At 36.8% G+C, this 22,754-nt stretch overlaps 1 protein-coding gene across 1 annotated transcript in view; it reads left to right on the top strand.

The window, feature by feature from the left end:
* LOC106842728 (membrane cofactor protein-like) overlaps positions 1-21,976 on the top strand; it is a 38,114-nt gene extending 16,138 nt beyond the window's left edge. Inside the window, exons 6-12 of the mRNA XM_044758456.2 lie at positions 3,716-3,898; positions 6,267-6,314; positions 9,776-9,826; positions 10,336-10,371; positions 10,857-10,917; positions 20,574-20,649; positions 21,143-21,976. Coding sequence (XP_044614391.1) covers positions 3,716-3,898; positions 6,267-6,314; positions 9,776-9,826; positions 10,336-10,371; positions 10,857-10,917; positions 20,574-20,637 — 443 coding nt within the window. The 3' untranslated portion in view covers positions 20,638-20,649; positions 21,143-21,976. The remainder of the gene's footprint in view (positions 1-3,715; positions 3,899-6,266; positions 6,315-9,775; positions 9,827-10,335; positions 10,372-10,856; positions 10,918-20,573; positions 20,650-21,142) is intronic.
* The last annotated feature ends 778 nt before the right edge of the window (positions 21,977-22,754 follow it).

Genomic DNA, 22,754 nt, shown 5'->3' with positions numbered 1-22,754 from the left:
TCTTAATAGATGCAAAAGAAAAGCAGCTGACAAAATTGGTCATCTTTTCATGATAAAGCTTCTCAGCAAGTTAGGAGTAGAAGGGAACTAACTATCTCAGCCTGATTAAAGGCATCTCTAGAAATCTCTCAGCCAACATTATACTCAATGGTAAAAGACTAATTTCTTTCCCCACAATGTAGGAGCAAAAGAAGGATGTCCACTCTCCCCACTCTATTCAGCATTGTACTGGCAGTCCTAGCCACTACAACAAGGCAAGAAAAGAAATAGGCATAGATATTGGGAAGGAAGAAATAAAGGAGTCTCTATTTACTTATGATATGATGGTCTGTGTAGAAAATTCTAAAGACTGAAGTTTTAATGAGGTTTCAAAATACAAAATCAACATATAAAAATCAATTGTATGTCTATATGCTAACAATAAACCGTTACAAATTGAAAAATTTTTAAATGCTATTTGCAGCAGCTCCAAAACAGAAAATACTTGTGTATGAATTTGGCAACATATGTGAAAGATTTGAATGCTAAAAATTACTAAGCAATAATAAAATTAAAGAAGACCTTAATAAATTAAAGGATATATGTCGGTCATTGATCAGAAGACTCAATATGATAAAGATGTCAGTTCTGTTTAATTGATATATAAATTCAACACAATCTCTATCAAAATCCCAGCAGAACTTTTTGTATAAATCAACAGACTGTTTCTAAAATGTATATGGAAAGACAAAAGACCTAGAATAGTTAAAACCATTTTGAAAACAATTGGATGATGCACTCCACCAGATGTCAAGACTGTATACGCATACTATAAGGCGTAGAGTTAAGATGGTGTGATATTGCTGCAAGGATAGCCGTGTACAGCAATGGAGCAGAATAGCAAGTCCAGAATTAGACCCTTGCAAATATGTCCAGTTGATTTTTGTCATGGATATACAAATAATTCAGTGGAAAAATGATAATCTTTTCAACAAATGTTACAGGCACAATTAGACATCCATATGCAAAAAAAAAAGGGAACATCAATCCTTGTTAGCACCATATGCAGACATTTATTCAAAATGGATCATGGACATACATGTAAAACCTAGATATATAAAACTTTTACAAGAAAGCATAGAAAATATTTGTGACCTAGCCAAAGATTTCTTAAGTACAGCCCATAAATCATGATCTGGAAAAAAAATAGTAAATTGGACATTCCAAACTCAAAACTTCTGGTCTGCAAAAGACACTGTTAAGAGAATGAAAAAACATGAGCAGTGACTGGGAGAAAATATTTAGAAAGCACATATGTGATAATTGACTTTTATCTACTATATGTAAAGAACTCTCAAAGCACAATACTAACAACCCAATTTTTAAAAAATGGTCAAAAGATTTGAATAGACATATTGTACCAAACATGATATACCAATGGCAAAAAAGTGTGTGAAAAGTTGTTCAATATCATTAGTAACTATAATACCAATTACTGGCAAGGATATAGAGCAATTGGAACTTGCATGCATTGCTGGTAAGAATATGAAGTGGTTTGACCACTTTGGAACACATTTTGCAATTTCTTCTAAAATTAAGCATACGTTTACCATACAACTCGGCAATCCAAGTACAATGAAAATATGTTCATGTAGAAACCTGTATGAGGATATTCATAGCCGCCTTAGTCATAATTGTCCTACACAACCCACATGTTTCTCAGCTGGTGAGTGGATGAACGACCTGTGCTGCATCCTTAAAGTGGAATAATACTCAGCAATAACAAGGAATAAGCTCCTGAATCATGCGTCAACAGGAATGAATTTCAAATGCGTTATGCTTAGTGAAGTAAGCCATACTCAGTAGGCCATGATCCCATTCATGATATTCTGGAAAAGCAATGCAGTAGAGATAGAAAACAGAGCAGTGGTTGGCTGGTTGGTGCAGGTTGTGGGAGAGGGAAACTTATCACAAAGTGGCACGAGGAAGTGTTGGGGGCTTATGGAACTTTTCTGTCTTTATTATGGTGGTAATTATATGATTATTTGTATTTGTCAGAACTAATACAGCTGGACACTTAAAAGGGTGAATTTTACTGTATGTAAATTATATCCAGTAAACCTAACTTAAAAGAAAATCATTAGGTACAATTAACAGCAAATTGTCACAACAGTGAAAAGATCAGTAAACCTGAAGACAAGGCAACAGAAACCCAACGTGATTTGAGAAGGGTTTAAGAAAGAGAGAGAGAGAGGCTTACAAACCTACGGGAGGGTAGCAAGCAGTCAAACGTACATGTAATTAGAGTTTCAGAAAGAGAAAAGAGAACAATGTAGAAAATTATTTGAATAAGTATGGGCCAAAAAATGATCAAATTTCATTCAAAACAACAATACCACAGGTCCAGGAAATTCAGTGACCCTCGGAGGATAAATAAATTTTTAAAATTTACCATAAAAACACTATTAAACTAAACACATCATGGTAAAACTAGTGAATCAAAAGGTAAAAAGAAAAAGTAGCCACTAAGAGTGAAAAAACTCCATTATTTCAGCCCTTTCTCTACTCCCCAACCCCTGCAAGAAAGAATGACAGCTGATTTCCCTTGAGGAACCGTGGACACCAGAAGACAATATCTGCCAGTGAGCTGAAAGAGGAAGAAAACCTTTAACCTAGAATTCTCTGTCAAGGAGACATCTTCAAAACTGAAGGTGAAATCAATAAAAAGATTTTCAGATAAACAAGAGCTAAGAGCACTTGTCACTAGCCAACCTGCACAACAAGAATTGCTAAAGGAAGTCGCTTGGGCTGAAGGGAAATGATACCTGATGGAAATTCGGATCCAGGGGAAACGGGGAGAGCCCTCCTCTGGCTGGAGAGGCTCTGTGTCCTGCGGCCCTTGGCTGCTGCTCTGATTTGATCTCACACGATGTTCTCTTGTACTCATTGCCCACACCAGTGTTTTATTTAGTTTTTTTCCAAATTCTGCCAAACCCATTAATGAATCCTGAAATCAATCTAGAGGGACTTGACCAGCATTTTGCTTCTTCAGAAGCAGAGTGGAAGGGGAACCACCAAAGTACACTGGTGTGGAGGCTGAGTACTAACTTGATTTCAGGCCTGTGGGCCTGGATACTGGTTCACAATGTAAAGTGTGTTTCTTGATCTCTGGGTTGCAGGCCAAAATGTTCGGAAAACCCTGCTGTAACTCCATTGGCTTTTCTATTTCCTGAGCATCCCTGTTTGGGTATGTTGTTGCTACCTGAGAACTTTCTTTTTGCGTATCTTTGCATGGCTAGCTTCTTTTCAACTTTTAAATTTGAGCTCAAGTATTACCTTCTCAAAAGTCTTTGCTCCCATTCTCAAAAAGCAGGGTACTGTGATCAGTGTTTGCCTGACCTTAAAAAAAAATCCCCAGTAGTACAAGTTGCTTTTGAACTTACCTGGATTTGTATCTGGTAGTCAGACCTTTCTCAAAACTTGTTGGCAATGGAAAAATGTATAGGAAAGCCAATAAATTATAATGGCAATCTATTCTCAGTGGAAAAAGTTACCAGATTTCTCTAAATCTGTTTACCTAGAATTAAAATGCCCACATCAATTTTTTTTTTAAATTAACATATGACTTCCATTTGTTATCTCTCTGTTCCCACTGGAAATTGCTACTTTGCAGTATTTTTTCTGATCCTATATTAAAACAGCTTTTCATTAATTCTGTGATTTCTCCACCTTTCAGTGGTCAAATGTGAACTTCCAGTACTTGAACATGGAAGAGCAGTATCGGGAATTAGAGAAAAATTTTCCTACCTAGCAGTGGTTATATTTGAATGCCTCCAGGATTTCTACCTTAATGGCAGCCACATAGTGTTCTGTGGTGGCAACAGTACTTGGGAGCCCGAGATGCCAACATGTATTAAAGGTACAAATGGAATCTTTCTTCTTTTTTTTTTTAATGTTTTATTTCTTTGACATTAAATATCAATGACGCAGAATAACTGAAAAGAAGCAATTTTAGTATTTAATTCTGGCTTATGTTCATTTCCATGATAGACATGTGACATAAAATTCACATAGAATTCTGCTCTTTTAATTTACTATGTTTCGTGGGGTTCTTAGCACATTATGTTCATCCCATGGGTTTGTCATTATACAAATTTTTCGTTTGCTATTTTTATGTATAAAAATGGGTAGCAAACATTTTTCAGAGTAAATTGAAGCCTTGGAATTTTTATCTTTATAAGTCAAGAATGAAAGGCGTAATTCATACACCTGAATGAAAGCAATAGTTCCCAAGTAGTTGATCCTACATTATTTTGTTTTTCAATGCCTATTCCTCTCAATACAAAACCTCCAATTTTGAGTCATTCAGATTTAGTGACTTGCTGCTTATATTTTATAAAAATCTTTTAAATTCCTGTGATTTACACTCATTCCTCATTTTTGGTAATGAAAGGAAGAACAACGTATTTATAGCCTTTTAGTTATTATGCTTAGAGACTGTAAAATTATTTGCCATAGTGTATAGATAGAATCAAGTGTGTAAACTTGGGCAAGTTATATAGACTTTCAGTGTGTTTCCTTCTATGTAAAAGGATGTAATGCCTTCCTCACTTGGTGATCGTAAAGTGTAAATGGAATGCACTTGCAGCACTTAGCACAGTGCCTGGCATATAGGAAGCTCTTAAATGTAGCTCACTCCAGTTGATATTAGTGAAGAGGAAGGCCCATGGCTTCTGTTTTTTAATATGTATGTTTTCTGTGTGATTAATTTTTCTACTTTATTCATTTTAAAGTGATCTGTTGGCACCTTTACAGGGTATCTTCCTGGTCTAGGACTGTGTTTCATTTCCCAGACTGCAACCATTTGGTTCTTTTTATGTAGTAGAATTTAAACCAAGAAGTTTCTGCTGTCTCCAGAGCAAAACCGGTATTTCTGCCTCCACCGCTCCCCCACCTCCCACCTCATAACTTCATACATTTATTCTTTTTCTCTTTACTGGGCAGTTTAATTTGGTAACAGAAATTAAATTTCATAGCAACTGAAAAGCAGGAAAAATCCTTTTTTGTTGAATTGAAATGGAGGCTTTCTTGCAGGGACTCCTGATCAACTGCTGCGCTTAAGACTTGAGAGATGACTTTGAGGTGGTGGAAGCAGCCCTCTTCCTGACTGCAGTGCTGCTCTCTCTGGCTTCTCCTTGGTTGCAGCAGAAACAGGAGACAGCAGGGGCAGTGGGCGGAGCCGTGGCCTGGGCAGATCTCGCTCAGGCTCCTAGTCTGGCTCTGCTTACTCAGGGAACACCATTTCTGTGGGCTGGAGTTTCCCCTTGTTTAATAAGACTGTTGAACTGTTATCTCAATTACTGGCTTCTAATTTCTTTGTATATCTCCTATGGCCCTAATATTTTAAAAGATTGAGGAGAATTATGAATGTTAACATGGTAAGTAGAATACCTTTTTATAATTCCTGTAAACCTGGTACCTGGCAGCCTCTTTGAGTACCTTAGCTGAGTGCTTTGAGGTTTTGGGGGGAAAGAGACGGTTTTTTGGTGACCTTATATATTAAGATTGCATGTGGAATTTATACTTATTGACCTATCCCTGTTTACTCACATGGTCCTAGTGGGTTTGTGCTCTGTGGTATTTGGTGTTTGTCGATATGCTCTTTTGAAAGAGTTGACCATAAGCATTTCATAAGGATTTATTAAACACTGATGCAGTTCAGTGTGTGCAAGAAGAGAGAATTGGTTGTGAGGAAAAGTTTACAAAGAAGATAAACTACAGAGATCTTAAATATCAAAAATCAAAATTCCTCATGGGACTGTCAGTCATTTTGTATCATCAGTTAGAGAAAGACTATATGAAAAGGAACAGTAGAAACATACAGTGGTGATAAGGTAGATCTGATTGTGCTGATATGAAAACAGGTCCACAAAATACTAAGTGGAAAAGAAAAGGATACAAATTATGTAGTATGATACTGCTTGGATGGTAATTTCTTTAAAAGATATATGTGTTTACTCTGAACACATTATTTTTATGATTTATTTTTATTTCATTTCTAGGATTTTCATTATAAAATACAAAGCTATAGTGAAAATTGTTATGTATACATTCTTAAGTACTTGTACAAATATATATTTAGATTAAATTCCCAGAAGTAGAATTGCAATATTTGGAAAGTGTATATATTTTTCATTTTGAGAAATAAATAACCTTTTTTAAAAAAAATTAAATCCATAATTTTGCATTGATAAGGCTAGTGAATTGAATTAAATTTATTTTTCCAGGTTTCAAGCCTACTCATCCAACCAAGCCTCCAGTTTGGAACTATCCAGGTTCAGTAACTACTTATGTTAAGAACTTTATAAGGTGATGGATGCAAAATCATGTCTTCTTGGTTTAATTTGCATTTCTTTAATTATCGATGCAGCTGAACTTTTTTTTGGTCTACATTTATTTATTCAGGTTCTTTGCTTATTTTTCTATTATGTTTCTAAAATATTTTTCTTATTCATTTGTGAGAACTCATTGTATATTAAAGCTCTTTTAAAATGAAGTGAACAGTTTTTTCCAGGTTTTTTAGGGCCTTATTTTACTAGTCAGTTTTCTTTTAACATTTTAATACTATACTATTGAATATAGATTCCTTTTTATAACTTTTTGTTACATGAGCAGTATGCAAATATATTTTTGCAAATTTTCAAACATTATGAAAGTATACAGAGTAAAAGATTAGTTCTCCTTCTTTTTCTCTAGTGCATTACCTGAGGTAATCACTGTTAATAGTTTAGGATGCTTTTTATCTATTTCTGTACATCAACATCCATATATGTGTAGTTATACATATAGTTTGGCACTTTTTCTTAAACAAAAATGGCATCGTGCTGTTCATATTTTTCTGAAACTTGCACTTTTTCCACTTAATATCTTTGATTAGGATTTTATTTAGATATATTCCCATCCTTTGTAGTGATGATGTTAATATATATCATATTTTATTTAACTTTTCTCCTATCATTGGTCATTTATATGTGTACAAATTTTACATTAGTAGGTGGTTGGGTGTATTAATTTTTTCCCTGATGGCTATGAGTGTCGTGTCTTTCTTATGAAGGCTTTAGGTATTCCCCATGCTAAATTATGTAAACATTTCAACCATGTGTTCTGATTGCATTCTTCGCATTTAAATCACTGGTACATCTGAAATGATTATGGTACATGGAATAAGATAAGGTTCCTCTCCACTCCACCCACTCCTATCTAATGGCTAAATACACCATTTGTTGAGTAAGTTTTTTCTCTCCAACTGTTTTGAAGTCCTTTTTAAAAGTTTTGAAGACTTTTTATCACACATTAAATTCATAGGTGTTCTAGCCTCCTTTCTCTTCCCTTGAACTCTGTCCATTCTTGTGCCAGCACCAAATTGTTTATTTTTACTGTAGTCCTCTAATGTTTTAATATCTAGCAGAACACTTCCTGTTCAGAAGTGTGCAGGCTACTCTCATGTTAACTTTTCCAGATCAACTTTTATTTAATATTTTTTTCTACCATCTTAAGTGTACACTTCAGTGGCATTAAGTACATTCACTTTGTTGTGCAACCATCACTAGTATCTCTCCAAAGCTCTTTCATTGTCCCGAACTGAAACTTTCTACCCATTAAACAGTAACTCCCCGTTCCTGATCCTTTTCCCAGCTCTCATAACCTCTATTCTGCTTTCTGTCTCCTTGAATTTGACTATCCTAGGTACCTCATATAAGTGGAACTTTACATTTGTCCTTTTGTGTTTGGCTTATTTCACTTAGTGTATAATGTTTTCAAGGTTCATGCATCTTGTAGCACGTATCAGAACTTTATTCCTTTTTATGGCTGAAAATATTCCACTGTTTGTATAAATCATGTTTAGTTTATCCATTCATCTGTTGATGGGCACTTGGGTTGTTTCCACCTTTTGGCTATTCTGAATAATGCTTCTCTGAGTATTGGCATTTGAGTATCTGTTTGAGTCCCTATTTTCAATATTTTGTGGTATATACCTAAGAGTGGAATTGCTGGGTTCTGTGGTAATTCTGTCTTTAATTTTTTTGAAGAACAGCCATGCTGTCTTCCACAGCAGCTGCACCATGTTACATTCCCTCCAGCGATGCACCCATGTTCCAATTTCTTCCTCTTTGCCAACACATGTTATTTTCTGGTTTTTAATAGCCATCGTAATATATGTTGGGTAATATATGTGAAGTAGTATCTCATTGTGATTTTTACTTGCAATTCCCTAACAATTAGTGATGTGTTGAGCTTATTGTCATGTGTTTATTGGCCACTTGTATGTGTTTTTTGGAGAAATGTCTATTCAAGTCCTTTGCTCATTTTTGCTTGGGTGGTTTTTTTGTTACTGAGTTTTAGGAGGTCATTATATATTTTGGATATTAATCCCTTATCAGATATATGATTTAAAGATGTTTCCTCCCATTCTGTGTGTTGCGTTTCATTCTGTTGATAGTGTCCTTTGATGCACAGACATTTTTAATTTTGATACAGTGCAATTTATGTACTTTTTTTTTGATACCTGTGCTTCTGGTGTCACATCCAAGAAATCTTTGCCATATCCAACATCATGAAGCTTGTCATCTGTTTTCCTCTAAGAGTTCTATCAGTTTAGCTGTTACACTTAGTTCTTTGATCCATTTTTAATTAATTTTTGTATATGGTATAAGATAAGGGTACAACTTCATTCGTTTACATGTGGTTATCCAGGTTTTCAAGAACCAGTTGTTGAAAAGACTGCCATTTCCTCATGGAATGTTCTTAGCACCCTTGTGGACAATCGTTTGGCCATATATGTGAGTGTTAATTTCTGGGCCTTCTGTTCTATTCCATTGGTCTGTGTATCAGTCTTCATGCCAGTACCACTCTGTTTTGAGTATTGTAGCTTTTTAGTAAGTTTTGAAGCCAGGATGTGAGTCCTCTCAACTTTGCTCTTCTTTTTCAAGATTGCCTTGGCTATTCTGAGTCCCTTGAGATTCCATATGAATTTTAGGATTTTTCTCTTTCTTCAAAAAGCATCATCAGGATTTTGATAGGGTTTGCACTTAATCTGTAGATTGCTCTGTGTAGTTTTTACACGTTTAATTCAGTATTACACCTGAGTTCATTTATTAGTTCTGAAAGGTTTGCATGTGTAATCTTTAGCATCTCCTATGTAAAAGAACATGTCATCTGTGAACAGAAATCTTTTTATTTTTTTCCTTTCCAATTTGGATGTGTTTTCTTTTTTACTTGATTACACTGACCCACACTTCGAGTATTATGTTGAATAGAAGTGGCAAACATAGGCATCCTGCCTGTTCCTTATCTTAAGGAGAAAACTTTCAGTCTTTTACCATTGAGTATGATGTCAGTTATGGATTTTTTGTAAGTGGCCTTTATTAGGTTGAAGAGTCTTTCTATTGCAGATCAACTTCTAAATCACTTTTAAGGTTTTATCTTTTAATTTTAAGTAGAGTCATGTTGAATTCAAGGCTAATTTTCAGAATACAATATGATAAATTTGCTTGCTGAACCTCGGAAGTAGTCACAGGAAAGGTCACTGGACAGGAAGAAGAATGTTGATGACACTGAATATAAATTTATAGTATTTTATGACACTACTTTTAGTGAGAAACATTAATATAATTTGTAAGGGAAATGAAATTATAAGCAGTTTTATACAAAGGCAAAAAATCAAAACCAATGAATATGTAGATCTTTCAGCTTTATTTAGTCTTTGTTTTGATTTATTTCCATTTTTTTCCCCTAGGATATCCCAATCCCCGTGAATTTCTATCCCTTGAAGACTTTGAGGACTTAGGTATTATTTTAGTTATTAATAACCCTGCTTTCTGAGACCTTAGAATTCTACATGGCAATATCATGTTCTAATTATTTGTAGCTGGGCAGAAACAAGGTATTACAAATTATTAATAATTGACATTTATAGTTATTTTGGTAGTACAGATACCATGAAATACGTGAATGGTAGTATATGTAGACACATGTAGGTAATTTTCTCTAATCTAGTGAATTATAGTTGTTCTAATAATCTTTACTAGATAACCTGGTATGCTAGCTACAGCAAAGAACAAGAAAAAGTGAGGTTCCTATGAGGAGTTTCACAAGGTAGATCCTATATCTAGAATCTCATTAGGAGGGTTCTGTGATCAACATGACCTGAATGCACCAGCAGTCACACTAAAACTAGATTGATAAACTTTTTCTTTGCTGTAGTTTTTAGATGATCTGATCAAAATTAAAATGCAGCTGCTATCTGGAGGCCCATTTGTGCTCAATTATCTTCAAACTGTTTTCATTTTTTCTCAGATAGAGGAATCATTGCTCTGATTGTTGTTACTGTAGGTAAGTATCCTAAACTTTGGTAGGACTTAAATCAAAATATTACCGTGAAGAAGTGCATTATTTTCTTAATGATTTTTCAGTTTCTGTAGTTTTTATAACTTGAAATTAAGTGACCCAGTCTAGAAACCTGAGCTTGTGTTGGTGACTGTATATTCTTTCATATTCTAGATGTCCACTTAGTAACAAACTCTAAATAATATACGTTTTTTCGAGATAATTGGTCATACGAGTTCGCTTCCCAAATAGGCTTTGGGTAATTTTCTAAATTAAGCAAGGGCTCTTCTCTGACTTACTCTCAGTGTTTAAATGATTCCAGGGAACTTGATTTAGATAGTAAAGAGTTCAAATGGAATATAAATATATATGTGCTTAAATAACCTTTTCTGACCACTGAAATGTAACCAACATTTATTTCTCCTGCTAGATTTGAATGTTGGTAACTAGTTTTCAGAGTTACATGTCACTTATTTCCTGGTTTCTTGTAGTTCTTGGTGTTGCAGTAGTTTGCACTTGCCTGTACAGATGTCTTCAGAGAGAGAAGAAAGGGTAAATTGAAGCATGCTCTTCTAACTTATTGCCTCTTCTTATTCCTGACATACTTTTCAGCAGCTTTTGTTTGTACTCTGTATTGCATGCCATCTTTCTTGAAAATGTGCCTGCTTGAGGGTGCCAGATGAATTGCATTTCTTTACTAGAAATATTTTCAGCTTCTACTAATGTAATTGTAACAAGAGTAACCTGTGCAGAGTTGCTTTAGCTATTAGGACTGTAAGAAAAATTTCAGTGGGATTTGAGGTTAAGTTCTCCAGTGAATCATGGACCATTATGGGGCCTTCCCTACCGTAGGTATACCCTTTTTCCTACATTGGAGTAGTGGCCAAGCTTAAATCTAAAATAACTCACTATGGAGACTTGGAGAGTTGAATTCATGGGAATTTTCATGAGGAAAGTTCCATTTGACTGTGTAGCGTAGGTAGTTGTAAGGAGCTCTGTAATTGTCTTGTTCAAATAATACAATTTGATTTCTTCCCATGTAGAGTTGTTATTTATTCATGTGAAACGGGGGAATTAAAGCAACACTGTTTGATTTCCCTCTTATGTTCTCTTAATTTACTACGTTGTAGTAAAACTGATGGGGTAAAACTTAAAGTTATTGAGAGGAGTAAGATTTACAAGGCACATTAACTTTGTCTTTTTATCTATAAAATTGAAAAAGGGGAAGAGGCTTAGAATTGAAAAAAGTGTACAAATACATATCTTCTAAGGAGGATTGGGTTTTTAAACATAAAATGTAAGTATTAATGAAATAATTTAGAATTTAATGAAAGATTTAGAATAAATCCTGGAGCACAGACCAAGATTAGATGCTTTTGAATTTCTGACTTTTAGTGAATTTTTTCCCTCTGTAGCTTTGGAAATATCTTTGAAATCAAACCTAATAATTTTAAGACTTTTTTAATTCATGGTTTTATGATATCTATTCCTTTTATGTTAATTGTCTGGTTTGGGCTATGTAATAATGGTACATTTTTTGCTCATGAAGAGTTGAAACTTTTTGTATATTTCTTGGTTGTCTTTTTAAAATACCCACAAGGCCTTCATTTGAATCTTAAATCTTATATTTATGGAACACACGATATGCATATTTATTTCTCTATCAGTAGTGTATTTTTTAAATTATGTATACACACAACGTTGTAACTAGGAAATACCATCAGTGGAATATTTTTACAAGTCCAAAAAGTTTGTATAGATAACTTCTGAAGAAAGCAAAACAAAATAGCTTTCTGCTCCTTACTTTCTTTCCTTTTTAAAATATCACTGCACCAAAATACTTTGTTTCCTTAACAAGTACTATTCAAACTCTCTAGCTGCTAGTTAATGAGTCATATAAGCTGAACATCTGGTTCAAGATGGTGACGTAGGGGGATCCTGAACTCACCTCCTCTCACTAACACACTGAATCTACAGCTACCTACGGAACAGTTCCCTCTGAAGAAAATACAAAAACTCACTGAGGGACTGCTATACATCAGGTAGAGAAAAAACCTGTATCAAAACCAGAAGAGACTGAGACACAGTCTTACCATAAACCCCACCCCCGGCTCAGTGACCCACAATCAGATAGGAACTCACAACTCTGAGTTTAGAGACGTATGTGAACCCTATATCTGGCATCCACCTTTTTTTTTTTGAGGAAGATTAGCCCTGAGCTAACATCTGCCACCAGTCCTCCTCTTTTTGCTGAAGAAGGTTGGCCATGAGCTAACATCCATTCCCATCTTCCTTTACTTTATGTGTGGGATGCCTGCCACAGCATGGCTTGACAAACAGTGCATAGGTCTGCACCTGGGATCCAAACTAGTGAACCCCAAGCCACCAAAGTGGAACGTGCGAATTTAACTGCTGTGCCACCGGGCCGGCCCCTGGCAACCAACTTTTAATACCTACACCTGAGAGACGGGTCCCCAAAACATCTAGCTTTGAAAACCCACAGGGCTTGTGTCCTCAAGACCCACAAGGCTCTAGCAAACTGAGAAACAATTCTTAAAGAGTTCACATGGACTTATCATGTCTAACCCCCCTAATCACAGCAGAGAAGCAGGCAACTGAAATGCACCTCGTCTTTCTGTAAAAGAGACCTGTTAGTTTATTTTAAAAGCTTTGCCCTGAGGGACAGGTGTCTAATATAACACACATCTAGGAGCTGACTGAAATACTCTCCAAAGACCACTGTGTCTGGCAGGCCCTATCTTCCTGCTATCCCTCTGCCTGGGTCCAGATGACCAGTATCTCTTAGAAATGAAATTCTGCACACATCTGGGGCCTTGGTGTTTGCAGCTGCCACCAGGGGTTGCCTCTACATTGCCTGGAGCTGGTAACCGGTGGGGCTAAAGTTCATGAATCCCACAGGGCTATAACAAACAGAAAGAGTTCTTAACCAGCTACACTCCAGATCACATCAGAGAAGCAGCAGACTGTAATGCCCAGTTTCTGTGAAAAAAGCCAATTAGCTTATCTGCACAGCTGTAGCCTGAGAGGCAGGCTTCTAATTAAAAACACACCTAGGAACTGACTGCAGTCCTCTCCAGAGAACTTGGAACAGGCTCTATCTTCACACTCTCCATCTGCCATGCCCCAGATTGCCAGTATCTCCTAAAAGGAGTTTGTACACATGTCTGTTGCCCCAGGTTTTGCAGCTGCCAGCTCGGGATACCCATTGATTGCCTGACTCTGGTGGCTCCCCTGGTGGCCAGGGGAGCTTACATTTGCAGGTCACATAAGACAGTAGCAAATGGAGAAACAGTTCTTAACTGGCTCTCCACCCCAGGACACAGTGCAGAGGCAGCAGACTGAAATGCATCCCAAGCCTTTCTGTGAAAGAGGCCAGTTAGCTTACTTTTATTGCTGTGGCCTGAGGGGCAGGCTTCTAATTAAATACACATCTTTGAGCTAGCTGAAGTACTCTCCAAAGACCATGGAGGCTGGCAGGTGCCATCTTCACACTCTCCCTCTCTTTCCCACCCCATATCATCAGTGTCTCCAAGAAAGGAGTTTATATACACACCTAGAACCCCAGATTTTGTGTATGCTGCCCAGAGGACACGTCTCTCGATAATAACCTGATTCTGGTAGCCTTCGTGGGTTCAACAGGGCAGTAGCAAACAAAGAAACAGTTCTTAATTGACTGTCTCCCAAAGCTCAGTGCAGAGGGAGCACACAGAAATCCCCATCTTCCAGTGTTCCTCTGGAAGAGGTATATTTGCATACTTATAAGCTGCTGCCTAAGAGTCTGGCTTCCAGTCAGCCTAAATCTAGGTATGTTGACTGAGATCTTTCCTTTTGGGACACTGAAAAGTCTTGGCACACCCTCAACTACTGGGAGCCATTAAGAATAAAGTAGGATACTGGGACAATTAAAGAGGTTTGAGAGACAACCAAGAGCTAGGGCATGCATGAACCATAAAGTACATCTGCTACACAAGGGCACTCCTTTAGGGCTGAGAGAGATGGCTGTTTTATCTGTGTGTTTCATAGAAAGCCACACAGAGAGTCAAGGAAAATGAAAAAAGAGAGGAATATGTTCCAAATGAAAGAAAAAGATAAAACCTTAGAAAAATACCTTAATGAAACAGAGATAAGTGATTTATCTGATAAAGAGTTCAAAATAATGGTCATAAAAATACTAACTGAGCTTAGGAGAAGAATGGATGAAAAAAATGAGAATTTCAACAGAGAGAAGGAAAATATTAGAAAGTGCCAAGTAGAAGTCACAGAGCTGAAGAATACAATAACTGAACTGAAAAATACAATAGAGAGGTTCATCCACAGACTAGATAAAGCAGAAGAAAGGATCAGAGAACTTGAAGCCAGGGCAGTGGAACTCATCCAATCAGAGCAGCAAAAAGAAAAAAGAATGAAAACAGTGAAGAGCGCTTAAGGGACTTATGGGACAACATCAAGCAGGCTAACATTCACATTTTAGGGGTTTCAGAAGGAGAAGAGAGAGAGAAAGGGGCAAAAAACTTATTTGAAGGAATAATGACTGAAACTTTTCCTCACCTGGGAAGGAAACAGACATTCAGGTCCAGGAACCCCAGAGAGTTCCAAATAAGATGAACCCAAAGAATACATATGAAGACACAATATAATTAAAGTGTCGCAAGTTAAGGACAAGGAGAAAACCTTAAAATCAGCAAGACAAAAGAAGATTGCTATGTACAAGGGAGCCCCCATAAGACTATTAGCAGATTTTTCAGTAGTAACATTGCAGGCCAGAAGGGAGTGGCATGATCTATTCAAGTGCTGAAAGAAAAACACTGCCAAACAAGAGTAGTCCATCCTGCAATGTTGTCTTTCAAAACTGAAGGAGAGAGAAAGAGTTTTCCAGACAAGCAAAAGCTAAATAAAGAGTTCATCACCACTACACCAGTCTTACAAGAAATGCTAAAGGGACTTCTTAAAGCTGAAACAAAAGGTGCTAATTAGTAACAGGAAATCATTTTAAAGTGTAAATCTCACTGGGAATGGTAAATATATGTAAAATTCAGAATAATCTAACATTGAAAAGGTGGTAGGTTAATTACTTACAAAGCTAATATGAAGGTTAAAAGACAAAAGTAGTAAAAATAACAAACTACAGTAATTTGTTAATGGATACACAAGATAAAAAGGAATATCGCAACATCAAAAACATAAAATATGAGTGAGGGAGAAGTAAGGATGTGCAACTTTAGAATGCATTCAAAGTTAACTTGTTTCCCACTTAAAGTAGTCAGTTATAAATAATTTGTTTTATGTAAACTTCATGGTAACCATAAAGCAAAAACCTATAGTAGATACACAAAAGATAAAGAGAAAGGAATCTAAGCATACCATTAAAGAAAATCATCAAATCACAAAGAGAAGAAGAAAGGGACAAATAAATTACAAAACAGCCAGAAAACAGTTAACAAAGTAGCAATAAGACTATAATTATCAATAATTACTTTAAACGCAGTGGACTATTCTCCAATCAAAAGACTTAGAGTGGCTGAATGTATAAAACAAGACCCATCTATGTGCTGCCTACAAGAGACTCACTTCAGATGTAAGGACATACAAAGACTGAAAGTGAAGGGATGGAAAAGATATTTCATGTAAACAAAAACCGAAAGAAAGCTGGGGTAGTTATATCAGATATATAGACTTTAAGAAAAATATTGTAATAATATACAAAGAGGGTCATTATATGGTAACAAAAGGGTCAATCCAACAAGAGGATATGATATAACACTTGTAAATATTTATGCACCCAACATAGGATCACTTAAATATATAAAGCAAATATTAACAGAATTAAAGAGGGAAATAGCAATAGAATAATAGTAGAGGACTTCAGTTCTCCAATTTCATCAATGAATAGATCATCCAGACAGAAAATAAGTAAGAAAACATTGGACTTAAACAACATGTTAGACCAAATGGATGTAAGAGACATTACAGAACATTACATCCAACAGGAACAGAATGCATATTCTTCTCAAGTGCACATGGAGCATTCTCCAAGACAGATCATGTGTTAGGCCACAAAAGAAGTCTTACTAAGTTTAAGAAGACTGAGATGATATCAAGCATTTTCCCCAACTTCAATAGTATGAATAGAGAAATCAATTACAAGAAGAAACCTGGAAAATTCAAAAATATGTGGAAATTAAACACTGTGCTAGTGAACAACCAGTGGGTCAGAGAAGAAATCAAAAGAGAAATCAAATACCTTGCAACAAATCAAAATGGAAATACAACACCCCAAAACTTGTGTGATGCAGCAAAAGCAGTTTTAAGAGGAAAATTCATAGCAATAAATGTTTACATTAAGAAAAAACACAAGATTTCAGATAAAGAACTTAACTTTGCACATCAAAGAAGTAGGAAAAATGAACAAACTAAGGCCGAAGTTAGCAGAAGGAAGGAAATAACAAAGATCAAGTAGAAATGAAAAATGAAATAGAGACAAAAAGACAATAGAAAAGATCAATCAAACTAAGAGTTGTTTTTTTGAAAAGATAAAATAGACCTTTAGGTAGACTCATGAAGCAAAAAGAGATTGGACTCAAGTAAATAAAAGCAGAAATGAAAGTGGAGATATTATAACTGATACCACAGAAATACAAAGAATCATAAGAGACTACTATAAACAATTATATGCCGAGAAGCTAGACTACCTGGAAGAAATGGATAGATTCCTAGGAAGATACAACCTACCAACACTGAATTATGAAGAAATAGAAAATCTGAACAAACCAGTTACTAGTAAGGAGATTGAATCAGTAATCAAAAACCTCACAACTAACAAAAGTCCAGGACCAGATGGCTTTAGAATTAATACCAATCTTTCTCAAACTCTTCGAAAAATAGATGAGGAAGGAATACTTCTAAACTCATTTTATGAGGTCCCTATCACCCTGATGCCAAAACCAGACAAGGACACCACAGAAAAGAAAATTACAAGCCAATATCCACGATGAACATAGACACAAAAATCCTCAAGAAAATACTAGTAAACTGAATTCAACAATACATTAATAACATCATACACCGTGATCAAGTGGCATTTATCCCAGGGATGCAAGGATGGTTCAACATCCACAAGTCAATGTGATACAGCACCTTAACAAAATGTAGGATAAAAATCATATCATCATCTCAATAGATGCAGAAAAAGCATTTGACAAAATTGAACATCATTTATGATAAAAATCTCAACAAAGTAGGTATAGAAGGAATGTACCTGAACATAGTAAAGGCCATATATGACAAGCCCACAGCTAACTTCATACTCAACAACAAAAAGCTGAAAGCTTTTCCTCTAAGATCAGGAAAAAGACAAGGACCCAGATAGTGGCACAGAAAGACCCTGAACTCAGCTCCTCCTGCAGACACGCTGAATCCATACCTACATACAGAGCAATTCCTCCTGAAGAACTGAGGGCTGGATGAACAGCTTCTGCACAACAAATGATAGAGGGACCACGTAGAGACTGGTAGGAAAGATAGAGACATGGTATTGATAAGAACCCCACCTCCAATGTGGCAACCTGCAATAGGGAGGGATGTCACCACAGAGCCTGCATGCAGTCTTGCCCGCCTTGGTGCACAGTGAAAAAACAGCATTTTAAAGGACACCTAGACTTTACATGAGAGAAATTCATTTACTAACTCCAGAACATTTGCCAAATGTGTGAGGAACTGATGGCACTCTCTCTGGAGCCAGAGGCTCTGATGAGCACCATTTTTTGCACTCCTGGTCCAACTTGATACTGCAGGCAGGAGCACAGTCTTGGCACTCCAGCGGGCCTGCCAAGGCTGCCTCAGCGCACCTGGGCCCTTGGCCCACACCACCTCCAGCTCCAGGTGTCCCACCAAGGTGGCCCTGGTGCAGCATACTCTGGGTCCCCCTGTCTATTCCTGCCCCAGCTCCAGCCATCCTGCCAGAGTCACCTTGGCACAGCATAGCCTGGGATCCCCTAGCCTGTGCCTGCCCCAGCTCCAATCACTCACACCGTGGCAGCTCTGGTGCAGTGTGCCCTAGGACCCCCCAGCATGAGTCTGCTCTAGCTCCAGCTATCCCATCAAGGTGGCCCCAACACAGTGCACTTTGGGACCCCCTATGCCTTGTGCCCACTCCAGCTCCAGTCTACACAGGGGACACTCCTATGCAAATCCACTCGTTCAAGCCTGGAGGAGGTAGCTGTTTCATCTAATTCATAGAAACAAGCACAGAAAAACCTAATGAAATAGAGATAAGTAATTTGCCTGATAAAGAATTCAAAGTAATGGTCATAAAGATACTCACTGAACTCAGGAGAAGAATGGAGGAACACAGTGAAAACTTCAATAAAGAATTAAAAAAGATAAGAAAGAACCAGTCAGGGCTGAAGAATACAATAACTGAAACAAAAAATACACTAGAAGGAATCAACAATAGATTAGATGATACAGAAGAACGGATTAGCAATCTGGAAGATAAAATAGTGGAAATCACCCAATCAGAAAAACAAAAAGAATTTTAAAAATGAGGATCATTAAGAGACCTTTGGGACAACATTAAGTGTACTAATATTCACGTTATAGGTGTCCCAGAAGGAAAAGAGAGAGAGAGAGAAAGGGGCAGAAAACTTATTTCAAGAGATAATAATAAAAAACTTCCCTACCTGGGGCAGAAAACAGACATGCAGGTCCAGGAAGCAAAGAGAGTCCCAAACAACAAGAACCCGAAGAAATCCATAGCAAGACATATTATAATTACAATGACAAAAGTTAAATGTAAAGAATCTTAAAGGCAGCAAGAGAAAAACAAGTCATATACAAGGGAACCACCATAAGACTATCGGCTGATTTTTCAGCAGAAACTGCAGCTCAGAGGGGAATGGCAGGATGTATTTAGTGCTGAAAGGAAGAAACTTAAAACCAAGAGTACTCTACCTGGCAAGGTTATCATTCAGAATTAAAGGGGAGAGAAAGAGGTTCCCAGACAAGCAAAAATTAAAGGAGTTCATCACCACTAAATTGGCCTTACAAGAAATGTTAAGCAGAAAAGAAAGGGCCATGACTAGAACTAAGAAAATATATTCAGAAAAAACATCTCACCTGTAAAGGGAAATACATAGTAAAGGCAATGTGTCAGCCACTTAAAAACCTAGTATGAAGGTTAAAAGACGAGTATTAAAATCCACTATATCTACAATCAGTAGTTAAAGGATACACAAAATAAAAAGACTTAAAATATGACATCAAAAATGTAAGACGTGGCTGGGGGAGTAAAAATGTAGTTCTTTTAGAATGCGTTCGAACTTAAGTAACCATCAGCTTAAAACAGACTGCTATAGGTTGATGCATATGAACCTCAGGTAGAGACAAACCCAAACCTGCACTAGATACACAAAAAATAAAGAAAAAGGAACCAAAATACAACACTAAAGAAAACCATCAAACCACAAGGGAAGAGACCAGAAGAAGAAAGGAAAAGAAAAGAACTATAAAAACAACCAGAAAACAGTTAACAAAATTGGAATAAGTATATACCTATCAATAATTACTTTAAATGTAAATGGACTAAATGCTCCAATCAAAAGATATAGGGTGGCTGGAAGAATAAAGAAGCAAGACCCATCCATATGCTGCCTACAGGAAACTCACTTCAGATCTAAAGACACACACAGACTGAAAGTGAAAGGATGGAAAAAGATAGTCCATGCAAATGGAAATGAAAAGAAGTGTGGGGTACCAGTACTCATCAGACAAAATAGACTTTAATACAAAGACTGTAACAACAAAGAAGGGCATTGTATTACGGTAAAGGGGTCAATCCAAGAAAAACGTATAACATTCCTAAATATTTAGGCGCCCCATGTAGGAGCACCTAAAAACATAAGCACAAATTAAAATGAGGAAATATTTACTAAGTACTTTATATGTGACTGCACTATTTCTTGTTTTGGAAGGAATCAAAAATATAATAGGGATAGAACAAATATTTCCAGAGTGAGACTAGTTGAACATTAGAAATTACTTTAAAAGAATCATTTATTTCCTGGTTCAGGAACTCTTAATACTATAAATGCAGTTTTTTAAATTGTCAGTTTTCTAAATGGGCTTTTGGAATTGAACTTTTGTACCTAATTAAGTTTATCTTCATGCTGTCTTTTTACCTTGCCTTGTAGGGAACCAGAGGTTATCACAGCAGACACCACTAAGCAGGATAAACCAACCGCTCCAGCGAAGTAGAAGCACTGAATGGTAACTTCTTCTAACTTCTTGGTGAATTTAAAGAAGCTCTAAAGTTTATGGATGGCATTTGTTCTTCACCTTTTTTAATACCAATAAACCAGTCTGTAGGGAATCAGTCAGGATTTAGAATCAGTTGCTACTTCTGTAAAAAGTTAGGGAGCTCTAACACCCATAACAAGGATACCAGGTTCGTGGTACAGAGTGAGCACTGCGGTCTTGTAGTTTTCTTAAAGAGAATTACATCTTTAAAAGAATTAGAATCCACTCTAAATTCTGGCTATTGGTGGTTTTCTGTCCCTACTTGAATAAGGAGATGTCTTACTTTAATATGTCATCTAAAAGTAGGCAGTTTCATCAGGAATAAATTCATCAGATAACCTCCAGCTGTATCAGAATCTTAATCATTCTGTGCATCTCACCTTATCTGCTAAAAGGCAGAGTGAAAATGAAGCCATGTATTTCAGAAAAGGAAACTTAATTGCGTATTTGCTTTCCATCATAGGAAGGGACTGAAAAAAGAAACAGCTCAGGCAGCACATTATGCTCAGGTGGAGTAGATCCCGCCCTCTTCTGAGCCCTCATTGGCAGGCTTTCGGAAGTAAGCCAGTGGGAGAAGAGGAGGGACGCCACGCTGATTCACATTACATTTCTGAAGTTGGGTTTTACGCTGTGATATTTAGTAGCACAAATTGGGCCGAAGAAACGTTGCCCTGAGAAGGATGTGAGCTGGGGACTCAACGGTGGCCTGGAGTGAACATTGTTTCACTCCTAAAGTCATGTTAATAACGCGCTGGACGTGTTCCTTCCCTTTGTAATCTCTGATGGGGCACTTCAGGAAGATAAGTTTGGGCAGAAGAAACAGGAATTCTGAATTCAATATAGAGTTGAAATTTTACTGTACGCATTTTCACATAATTTTCAAGAACCTAGCACTTGATTAGAAGCAAGGGGTACCTGTACTATTTATTTTTTGAAAGGCTAATTGAAGTATTTTTGAACCAAGGATTTGTTTTGCTTATTACAATAAATCGACTTTTCTAGTAGTTTTGCTTCAAATTTAGTTTTTTTAATTTGAAATATTAAATGTGAGATTGATATATTTGTGCAAATATTGTGTTCTGTGTGTCAAATACTTAAATATATAGGGAAACAAGTTTCTCTAGAAAAGTTTGTTTACATGACAAGGAAAGGAGCATATTTGAGTTTAAAAGTTTCTTAAAACTGCAAGAATGAATTTGAAGTGAAATGAAAGACCCGTCTATAGTGTTCTTTATTGTTCACTTTTTGAAAATTGGATGTTCAAATCTGGTATAAAATAAAATATAGGTTTGGAGAAGTTTCATTTGTGATGATGCGTTTATTTCCAGTGTGTTTTATCTCAAAGGAGAGTATGCTTCTAATTGGGGCCCATCTCTCTAAGCTTTCCACTCCCACTTTCATCACTCCTGCCCCTCGCATCTCAGAGCCTTCAGTACGTCAGGGCTTCTCCCCTCCAGCCCCGCAGGTACCCCTCCTGCTCAGAGGTGTTCGGTGACGCCACATTACCCACAGCAGGAAGTCCAGGTTAACCAGCCTGATACTTGATGGCTTTCTATAATCCAACCCCAGCTTTTCTTCCCAGGCCTTCTCTCTCTGTTCCACTTCTTCAAATAACCTGCTGTCAGTCAAGCCAGACCATCGGCCCAGTGCTCTCGGCCGTGTTCTTAGTTCACTGTTGCCTGAAGCGCCCAGGCTCCCATCCAGATCCTGGGCATCTTCCACGGCTCAGCTCAAAAACTGCCCATTGTGGGAAGCTTTTCCTGATTTCTGCCCAGCTCTCATAGCCTGTTATTACCTGACCTTGAGTTAACCACATTTAAGTATCTATATGCTTGTGTGTGGTAGAAAACATATCTTCCACATCACTTCAATGCATGGGTGTGTCTAAGTAATTAAAAATCCAAGTCCCAACAATAAAGTATAAAATTTGATTTCTATACTAACAATAAAATTCATTTTTCTTTATGCAAAAAAACCCCACAAACAACCCTTGCTGTCTTTGCAGGCTTGAGTTAAATCCAATAGCTAGACCTCTGAGACCAGGCCTCAGTTTCTGAAGCATGGCTGCAATTGGA

This window comes from Equus asinus, chromosome 25 (genome assembly GCF_041296235.1).
Source record: "Equus asinus isolate D_3611 breed Donkey chromosome 25, EquAss-T2T_v2, whole genome shotgun sequence".
Lineage (NCBI taxonomy): Eukaryota > Metazoa > Chordata > Mammalia > Perissodactyla > Equidae > Equus > Equus asinus.
Note: the sequence above shows the minus strand (reverse complement) of the source record. Positions and strands in the feature narration are given on the sequence as shown.